General features: G+C 44.2%; 3 protein-coding genes across 3 annotated transcripts; all 3 read right to left on the reverse strand.

Moving 5' to 3' along the window:
* Positions 1-2431: 2431 nt before the first annotated feature.
* Positions 2432-4392, reverse strand: LOC116612113. The gene is made up of 2 exons (XM_048734471.1): positions 4325-4392; positions 2432-4232 (listed from the first exon to the last, which is right to left on the reverse strand). Exon 2 carries the CDS (start codon positions 4159-4161, stop codon positions 2584-2586), a length of 1578 nt encoding a protein of 525 aa, XP_048590428.1. The 5' UTR covers positions 4162-4232; positions 4325-4392; the 3' UTR covers positions 2432-2583.
* LOC125573737 (V(D)J recombination-activating protein 1-like) lies at positions 4187-7768 on the reverse strand. Its single transcript, XM_048734472.1, has 2 exons — positions 7663-7768; positions 4187-7306 (listed from the first exon to the last, which is right to left on the reverse strand). Exon 2 carries the CDS (start codon positions 6746-6748, stop codon positions 5507-5509), a length of 1242 nt encoding a protein of 413 aa, XP_048590429.1. The 5' UTR covers positions 6749-7306; positions 7663-7768; the 3' UTR covers positions 4187-5506.
* LOC116612117 (V(D)J recombination-activating protein 1-like) lies at positions 4424-5017 on the reverse strand. Its single transcript, XM_032372734.2, has one exon. The coding sequence runs from the start codon at positions 5015-5017 to the stop codon at positions 4424-4426; it is 594 nt and encodes a 197-aa protein (XP_032228625.2).
* Positions 7769-9411: the final 1643 nt, after the last annotated feature.

The raw sequence follows: 9411 nt of genomic DNA on the forward strand, positions 1-9411 counted from the left end.
CTCCCTTTTTCATCTCAACTGCTCCAGAAAATAGCAACAATGAAAAAATTAGAGAATAATACTATTTGAATTTGTAGAATTGTTGAGTTTGAGTTTTGTAATATTTCTGGCTTCCGTGTTTAATCAGCTGGTCTTTAAGCTCATTCTCAAAATCTAATTCTGCTCCCTCTGCCTCTCCTTGTGTTCTTGTAATATGGCATATGCTATTCAGTCCTGTTTTGCATTGCTTAATCAAATAAGCCCTAGGAAGTCCCTCTCCTGCAGGAGCCATGGATAGCTCATGATATGCGGCTTCACCTATACAAAACCTGTCAGCTAAGTATAGGATCTGCTGCACCTTTTCCTGGTCTTCAGACGAAAGATCTTTGAAAGATTTACGTTGGCCTTCAGCTGACTCTTCATTATCATAATTCAATTGATGCATCTTTATCATTTGTGGCTTTGAAAGTAACTGATGCCAGCCTCAGTCCAAATGCCTTGGCAAACCACAGTGCCCTTTCCACATTAGTCTTTAGTTCTTTAATCTTTCTCCTTTGTTGTCTGTCTTTCAGTTGGTCCAACCTTTTTGATGTATTTGTCATTTCTTCAAGTTCTTGTATTTTATCTACATATTTTCTTAAATAAAAATTTTCATCCTCAAGTGTCTCAATGTCTTTAAATAATTTCTCTTGTTCCTCCTCCACTTCCCTCTGAGACTCTTTCATTCTGACTATTTCTTCAAAAAGCTCGTCACATCTCTCCTCCAATTTCCCATTATCTCTTTCCAGGATTTCGTTTTTGGCTTTTACTCTTTCAAGTTGGAGTTGAATGTCTCTTGCATTCAGTGTTTCGTCAGTAAAAATATGTAAACATCTGACAGCTGTCATTACTTGCTTGTACTTTCTACCTGTCTTCCCCCTTAAGGTTGCTGTTTGCTTCAGATGCACGCTTCCTTAGTTGTTCTTCGAGCCTTTTTGAATTTTGTTTGACTTGAAGGCCGTACTTGGCACCCAAGAAAACATTCAATATTTCGGTAAATTGTACTTTTCTTGTCCTCGATATGTCATGCCATCTCTTCAAACACTGGTTGTTTATGTGTATTGTGTATGAAATTTCACTTGTATTTACGTATCTTTGTCTTACATAGGTAAGACTACAACTAAAATCAACCCTCAAACTACTTTGGAGCTTTTGAAAATCATAAAAATCAAGCTGATCCGACAGCTTGTTTGTTTTGTATTTCGAAAATTCGCGCCAAACTTGATCTCACCAGAAGTAAAAGTGCACAGTCTTTTATCATTGGTCTTCCTTTGGAAGTCTTCCCAGAACTCTCTACGGCATTGCTAAGCATCATTTCAGAGGTACTTTTTGGTATCAAACACGGTCAGAAAATGCTTTTTAAAACGCCAAAAAAGTCGGGATTTTGTGCGCCACCTTGGCCTTCCGGAAGCAGGATACACTCGTCATGGATTGAAACTTCTTTTGTGAAAAATCAAAAACTTTGACTCCCAAACGTCAAACTTTGCCAATACTAAAGACTTCCAATTTCTTTGCCAGCAATCAATGGAAACATTGCCGTACTTAGATCGATCTTGGCAAATTAGAAATTAGTCATGGATTCTTTGGAACCAAGTGAAAATGTATGCATACTTCTGGCTAATCTATGGTGGATGCTAGGGAAATTGGCGATAGCGAAGGGCAAAATTAAAGCAATGGAAAGGCAAAGTAAGCCCATTGAATTTTACTGTTTTTATAGTTTGTGTGAAATCAGACTTAGTTATAGACTTCAATACAAACTTGGCAAAATTTAAAAAAATAATTCCCAAGGTTTTATTTACATGAATGTTATCGTCTCCCATACATTTTTTTATAATTTTGATTGAACTCGAAGTACTGCGATTGGGGAACTCCGCTTTGCGATCGCGGGCTCAATGTCCGAAATTTCTGGCCATGCCACTTTATAGTTAGCAACATCAGCTGGGAAATCCACTTTTGTCTGCAAAGCACGATATACTCTTCGAAAACCTTAAATTTAGCTAAAATAAAAGCCAGATTAACCTTTATCTCCTCTGATGCAAGAAATGAGCAACACGTTTTGCACTTAATCTCATCAAAGAGCTGCCTGGCATAATTACCAGGCATCATCATTTGAGGATTGATTCCTATTGTCCTCTTCACATGGGTATCAAATTTCGCCTCTGCCTCTAAAAGCAACTCCTTTACATCTGATGATAGCTCCCACACAGTGACACCTGCAATTTCTCTAACAATGAGTTTCTTAAAAAAAGAGGCTAAATTGATGTCAGCATGGGTGGCATTGAAGAAAATACTCCTCGATGTTCAATTGGTTATATTGACAAAGATGAGGAAGTCCTATGGCAATACAATAAATCAAGGGTTATAATTAAACTGAGGATTACAAATAACGGTAACTAGGATATAACAAATGAACGCGTAGGACTTACATGAATAATGTTCAAAACAAGATGGCCGGCTGCTCTCTTCTGAGCCGGTCAGCGGTCTTACATGAGACCTAGGCCCTAGCGGCCAGCGTTACACACTCTTCATCCCCCCCAGTCCGTGAGTCTATACTAAGTCTAGAGTCTATACAAGGCTAGACGAACGGACTCCTGCTACTGTCCAATTCCCTGTCTCTGGTTCGTAGCGTTTTGGTCGTGTTCTCGCACGAGTTGGCCTTCTAGGTTCAGGGAGTGGCTGCGGGGCCTGAGATGAGGCGTCAGGCATACAAGAGGATACAGGGTCATTGTTGGCTTGAGTGGTAGGTGGTGTTTCAGCGACGGGTTCAGCGGGTGGAACTGTCTGGTTGCACTCTGTGGGTATGACGGGATGGCTACCGTGTGAGAGTTTAGCGAAGAAAGCACCGTCGATGGCTATTGGAGACCGGTTGGCGGCCGACAAGCTGAGGTTGACCGGTTGCAGTTCATCGCGCGAGAAGCCGCATGCAAGGAACTCCTCTAGAGACCAAAGGTCGGACTGGGCACCAGTGTCGGCCACGGCTGATATCTGAGCTACGAGGTGATCGCGAGGACGGGAAGTGGCTCCCGAAGCTGATGGAGTATCGAGCGATATAGTGATGTTTGTCCGCGGATGATCACGGAGTTGAGCTCGTCGCCACTCCCCCTTGGTGAAGATATGGTGATCCAGTTTGGCGGGCTCGTTCTGTGGTCTACCACGAGAGCGAGGTACGGCTCCGGATTGTAGAGATGCGATCTGGGAGATCGGGCCTAACTCGATGGCGGACTGTTGACTTTTGGCTGGTTGTCGCCTTTTGCGCCTACGGGCTCTGTAGCAATCGATGCATACCTGATGAGGTTTGGAATTCCAGCCCCGAGATCCTTCTGAGAAGACGTGAAATGACACTTTGCAATCAGGACAGGAGGCCTGTCGTGATTTCTCTGCTGCGCTTGGTGACTGGTCTGAGGGTGGCGTGTTTTTGTTACGCTGGAAGGACGACATCGCGGACAGGGTTGAAGACGGTAGGGCGTTGCGAGCCATCTCTTTACTCTCCACCGAGGCAATGACGTCATTAATTGGGTTGGTCAAGATATCTGTAATGCCCAGAGTCTCACGCCTTATGTCTGAGTCGTAAATGCCATTTAAAAGGACGTCGCGTATGATGTGGTCGGTGTAGTCAACGGGTTGGCCACACGCACATGCTGCTGTGTATGCGCACGTTTCCGCTTTTCCCCGCACCCTGGCTGCGAATGCACGAAAGGTTTCGTCCCGTTCCTGTTTTAACTGGAGCAGCTCGGTACGGAGGACACATGTAGCGATAGGAATGACAGCTAGCGAGCGCATGGCTGCGGTCAAATCTTGCAAGGGCAACGAGGTGGCTCCTGGGTTGGCTTTCAGTAGGCTGTCCCCGAGGTCAGGGCCGGCACACTGGAACAGTTGGAAAGGCGCCTGGGCGTCAGTGATGCCAGATCCAGAACGGAAAACCCCCCATCGGCGCATGAATATGTTCCATTCCTCGATAGAGATCCCTATGTCCACTTTGGGTCGGTCGAGTTTCGGGCCTCGGGCCGGCGGTGGGGCAGTAGGAGCGGGAGGTAGTGCTTGATGTGCGAGGCCGTGGTTATTTAGTAACGCTACGGCGATTGCATCAGAGACATCCTGTGTTTTGAAGTCACAGTTGGGTACCGAACATTCGACGATCACCATGATAATGACTTCCTCATGAAGAAAATACTCCTCGATGTTCAATTGGTTTTATTGACAAAGATGAGGAAGTCCTATGGCAATACAATAAATCAAGGGTTATAATTAAACTGAGGATTACAAATAACGGTAACTAGGATATAACAAATGAACGCGTAGGACTTACATGAATAATGTTCAAAACAAGATGGCCGGCTGCTCTCTTCTGAGCCGGTCAGCGGTCTTACATGAGACCTAGGCCCTAGCGGCCAGCGTTACACACTCTTCAGGCATCAATTCCTTTCTCTATGGCATCTGACTTTAAAATTGGTGCAGACTTAACTCCTTGTTCAAGTGTGTCTAGCTGCTCCTTCGAAAGGTTATCAGGGTTTGTTCTGACATATTCTGCAATTTCAGCATTTTCCTGGTATGTCCGACATATGCTGAAGCTGCCAATTTCTCTTTTCGCTGTCTCCCTTGTGGCCTTACACAATGTGCAGAGATACCTGGACCCACTGCCTGCCAAACCCCCTTCAGCACGGTCCAGTTTCTCGTCTATCATTGAATTATGAAAGACGACTTGGTGAGTTCTCCACTCACCAGCATCTACCTGAATTTTCAGTTGTTTCCCTTTGAGAAATTCCTTCTCCTCCTCTGATGGGATTAGACACACACAACTAGACGCATTGTTATTTTCATCTGCAATTGCTTCAAGCAAAGGCCTGTTAGTTCGAACCGAGTTCGGCTCGTCTTCAAGAAAGAGAGGAATGACATTACCATTAGTTAGTGCCTCAATTTTGATGACTGCAAAAGAATGGCGAAATGCTTTGTCATGGAGAAACCTGTCACCTGTTTCTTTGTAAACAGAGACATCTCCCATGCCATCTGCACCATTCTTTACAGTTGTCTTGAGTAAAGTGGTGGCAGGATCTAAATTATGCTCAGTCAATTTAGACTTCACTATTGGGTCTAACTCCTCAAGAGTTTTTGCAAGGGCATCGGTAAACCTAAACCTGACTCCTTTGACATTTGGTGTTGGGAACTCAGGAATTGAATCATTAAAATCTTGAAGGATATTGATAGGTTCACATGAAGGGTCAGCACTAAATCCACTTGCTACTGGCCCACTTTGCTAAACTGGTGTGTGGTAGTAAGACAACAATGGGTCTTCAGCTTCCACCATATACCTAACTGAGCCCGGCATGTATGCCAGCTCACTTTCTGACACAGCAAGTGGTGGCTTTAAAACTGTGATAGCCAGTTTCTGCTTCAGAAAATCATACTGCGCTTTGTACTGACCTTTCGTTTGGAGAGTGTCAACACGCAGTGCCAAACATTGGTCTGTAGTTAGGCTGTATGATAGCCTTTGTCAAAGTCCATCAATACTAGAAGCCCTCTCATCTTGAGTGTCTCGAAGGTGCTGGCACAAAAGGAAAAACAAAACATCACCCTTATCCTCAAATTGTTCCTTGCAAAATGAATTAAGCATGCCAATAATTCCCTGAAGTCTTTTTTGCCTTGCATACTTAGCAGTGACAGAAATAAGTGGCTCCTTAAATGGATTGCTAGTCCTAGTTTCTTTTTTACGAGGAAGTTTGCCATGTCTAGCAGGACACAAAGATTCATAATCCTTCAAATTTTTTATAGCCAAAACCTCTAAGCAGCCAATACATGAAAATGCACACTTGATTTTGACTAGAGAATAGATGTTTAAGAGTGGACCTTTTAAAGGATCTATATCTGAAACCTCTAAAACTGACCTACAGGAAGAGCAAGCCCCTGCATTTCGCAGCCAGGCTGTTATACAGCCACTACAGAAAATTTGGTCACATTGTGTGACAACTGGGGTGCTTGGCACTCCCATACAAATAGAACATACAAGTATTGAAACTAAATGTTCAGGTTCACAGCGATCAAGCTTAAAGCTTGTGACCTCTATTTCACTATCTACAGTTCTGGCTCCTTCCTCCTCTTCTTGTTGGTACAGTTTTCTTCTAAAATGTTCGGTTTCATCAGTCGTACCAGGAGCTCTCATTGTGCTACAGTATACTTGAATAAGATCGTTTGATGATAGACCGCTTTTCTTGAGCGCACGGATTGCATACAAACGCTTGGTGGCCTTCTTCACGATAGCATCACAGTGAGTATTCCACGAGAAGTCACTGGTGATGTGGACACCAAGCAACTTATAGCAATCCACGCGCTCAATAACACAACCATTTATGAGCATAGGAGCAAGCTCAGTAGAATTATAAGTAAGGAAGCACATGGCCATTTCTTTGCATTTCTTGGCATTAAGGCGCATATTGCGTGCAAGGGCATAGCTATTTATGTCATTCGCAACAAACGGAAGGTAGCTAGGAGAATTTCTTGGAACAACTTCAAAAACTGTAGCGTCATCTACATACTTGATGCGATACTGCCAGTCGCGCGCTAACCTATTCACCAATATTGCAAATAGTAACGGAGCTAGCCTGGTGCCCTGTGGGATTCCTCCCTTAGGTGATATTACATGGGAGCGTGAATCCCTTATCTTAACATACTGACTCCTGTTGGATACAAATGACGACACCCATCGAATGATACATTCATGGACACCTAGGTGACTCATTTCTGCTATTAGAACGTTATGGTCCACTTAATCAAAGCCTTTACTGAAGTCAGAAAAAAACAGTCTGACCCAGCAGTCCCCTTTGTCGAGAGCCTCGAAAATTATGTGCATCACATAGACCAGCGCTTCAGTAGTAGACTTCCCAGCAACTGCAAACTGTAACCAGTCCAGTTGATGTAGCACTTGATGGAATAGTGGCTGAAGCGTAAACCCTTCCAGTACCTTGGCGAGTTGTGATGTCAAGGCGATCGGCCGTAGGTCATCTTCGACTACTTTAGGGCGGGGGCACTTGGGGATAATGTTGCCATCTTTAGCAGCAGCTTTGGACCTGTTCAGTTTTTTTCTACAGCTTGGGCAGATTTTGGAAGGTACTTTGGCGTGGTCATCTTGTGAAACATCCACCGAGTAAATCGCAAGGATCTCTTGCTTGTATTTTTCGGCTTCAGTTTCCCCAGCTCCTCCTGCCTGGCCACAGATTCTATATCGCTTGCTAAGTTTTGCTATGTGCTCGTCCAGGGTAGACATCATTCAAGGCTCTGAAGTTTACATATTGAATTTCTGAGAGAAATACAAAAAAAAAATGATGAGCAAAGAGGCAAAAAAAAAACTTTTGCATCATATTTTGTGTGCAATTGTCAGTGTGTTCTGTCTTAATATTTCTATCTTCAGGCAGGGCTGTTTCAAACACCCCTCGGCGCGTGTTAAGAGTAATGATCGATTTGTAGTGATTTATCTTTGTATAATCGGGAAAAGCTAAGCTTTTGTGGGTCCAATGCCATGTTTGATAGGTTTTTCACAATTTAATGTGTTGTGTTGAGCTGTAGATCGGTAGATTATACGCTCTAACAGGCCCAATTTTAAACACCGCGCAGCTATTCGTAGAATCATGTCTTTGCAACCTAATAAACAAGTACCTTGGAGCTCCAGATGTCGAAGGACGGTCTTTTTTCTTTGCGCCAGCCCTTGAAAATCAGTCGAGCTGACACAGGAAACACCAAGGATCACTCTGAAAAATACAACGGCAGCGGACTCTGCGTAGTACGTACATTCAGATGGCTTGCGCTTGTTTGTAACACGGAGGAGATGACATTTTGTTACATTGTAGCTCATCTGCCAATCTGATGCCCAATTTATCAAGTTGTTCAAGTCAGCCTGTAGTGCATGATGGTCTTGTTCCGTGTTTATTTCACGATACACCACTGTGTCGTCGGCAAAAAGGCGAAGCCTGGAGTTTGATGACTCAGCAATGTCATTAATGAACAGTAGGAAGAGGGTAGGGCCTAATACGGAGCCCTGCGGGACCCCGGAGGTGACGCGGCACGTGGCAGAGTGTGAGCCATTCACAGTTACAAATTGTGAACGGTTGTGTAGAAAAGCTGATATCCAAGTCAGAGTATTCCCCTTTATACCATAGCGGCTCAGTTTGTGGATAAGTTTTGGATAGGAAACTTTGTCAAAAGCCTTACTAAAGTCAAGCAGTAAGGCATCGACTTGACCGTGTTGGTTTAATACGGTAGCCCAATCATGGAAAGTTAAGACTAATTGTGTCTCACATGACAAACCTTGTCGAAAACCATGCTGTGCATTGGACAAGATATTGAATCTAGAAAGATGTTTGTTCAGGTGGCTCAGGACAATGTGTTCCATTGTCTTGCAACAAAGACAAGTCAAAGAGATTGGGCGATAGTTCGCGGGGTCGGCCTTGTTTGACTTCTTGTAGACGGGTTCAACCATCGCTGTTAACCAGTCATTGGGTAGAGCACCGATGTTGTAGCTCTGCTGGAAAATGGCTGTTAACATCCCAGAGACCTCCTTCGATAACTCTTTTAGACAGCGTGGTGAGATGCCATCAGGTCCAGGTGACTTAGATGAATCAAGTTGTGCTAGTAGTTTCTCCACACCAGGCTGGAAAAATTCCATATCACTGATGTCTTCGATGTTGCTAACAGAGGGGGTACTGTTAGGAAGGATACCATTATCTTGGGTAAAAACACTCTGGAAGAAAGTGTTCAGTACTTCGGCCTTGTCACTATCAGAGATGTACAAGGAATCTCCGGAGCGCAGCGTTGGTATGCCTATGTTTTCACACCTTGCCTGTTTCACGTAGCTCCAAAACCTCTTTGGATTTTCGTGTAGACTCCCGCCAATAACTGAATTCAGATAGTTTCTATGGGATGCTTTAACTAGGTTTACCACCTTATTTCTTTGATGACGATAATGCACCCAAGCAGCAGAAAGTTTGTCACAGCTGCGCTTTGCCTTTTTGAAAAGACGGTCTCTCTTACGCATTTGACGCTTAATCGAGCGTGAGATCCACGGAAGAGAAGGTCTTGCACGGGTCATCTTCCAGGGGACGTGCCTGTCAATTGCGTCGATAAGGATATTCTTGAAGGAGGACCAGTTTTCCTCGAGGTTATTGTGGGTGCACTGGTCAAGAAACTCTGTAGCCCGACTTAAGATGTCCTCGCGGAGAGCTTCCATATCAGCTTTATGGTACAAATACACTTTATGGGGAGGGCGGGTGGACTTTCTAGGCTTGACGTTGATGTCAAAGAGAACAATGTCATGGTCACTCATGCCCGCCTTAACCTGGACGTGTGAGACCAGGGAGGGGACAGAGGATAGAACAAGGTCCAGGGTCTTGAGGGACGCTGGTCTGGTGG

Source organism: Nematostella vectensis, chromosome 11, assembly GCF_932526225.1.
Source record: "Nematostella vectensis chromosome 11, jaNemVect1.1, whole genome shotgun sequence".
Classification (NCBI taxonomy): domain Eukaryota; kingdom Metazoa; phylum Cnidaria; class Anthozoa; order Actiniaria; family Edwardsiidae; genus Nematostella; species Nematostella vectensis.

Coding starts and splice junctions, on each gene's coding strand:
- LOC116612113 (XM_048734471.1), bottom strand. CDS start 4,161: ATGGTGATCGTCGAATGTTCGGTACCCAACTGTGACTTCAAAACACAG.
- LOC116612117 (XM_032372734.2), bottom strand. CDS start 5,017: ATGGGAGATGTCTCTGTTTACAAAGAAACAGGTGACAGGTTTCTCCAT.
- LOC125573737 (XM_048734472.1), bottom strand. CDS start 6,748: ATGAGTCACCTAGGTGTCCATGAATGTATCATTCGATGGGTGTCGTCA.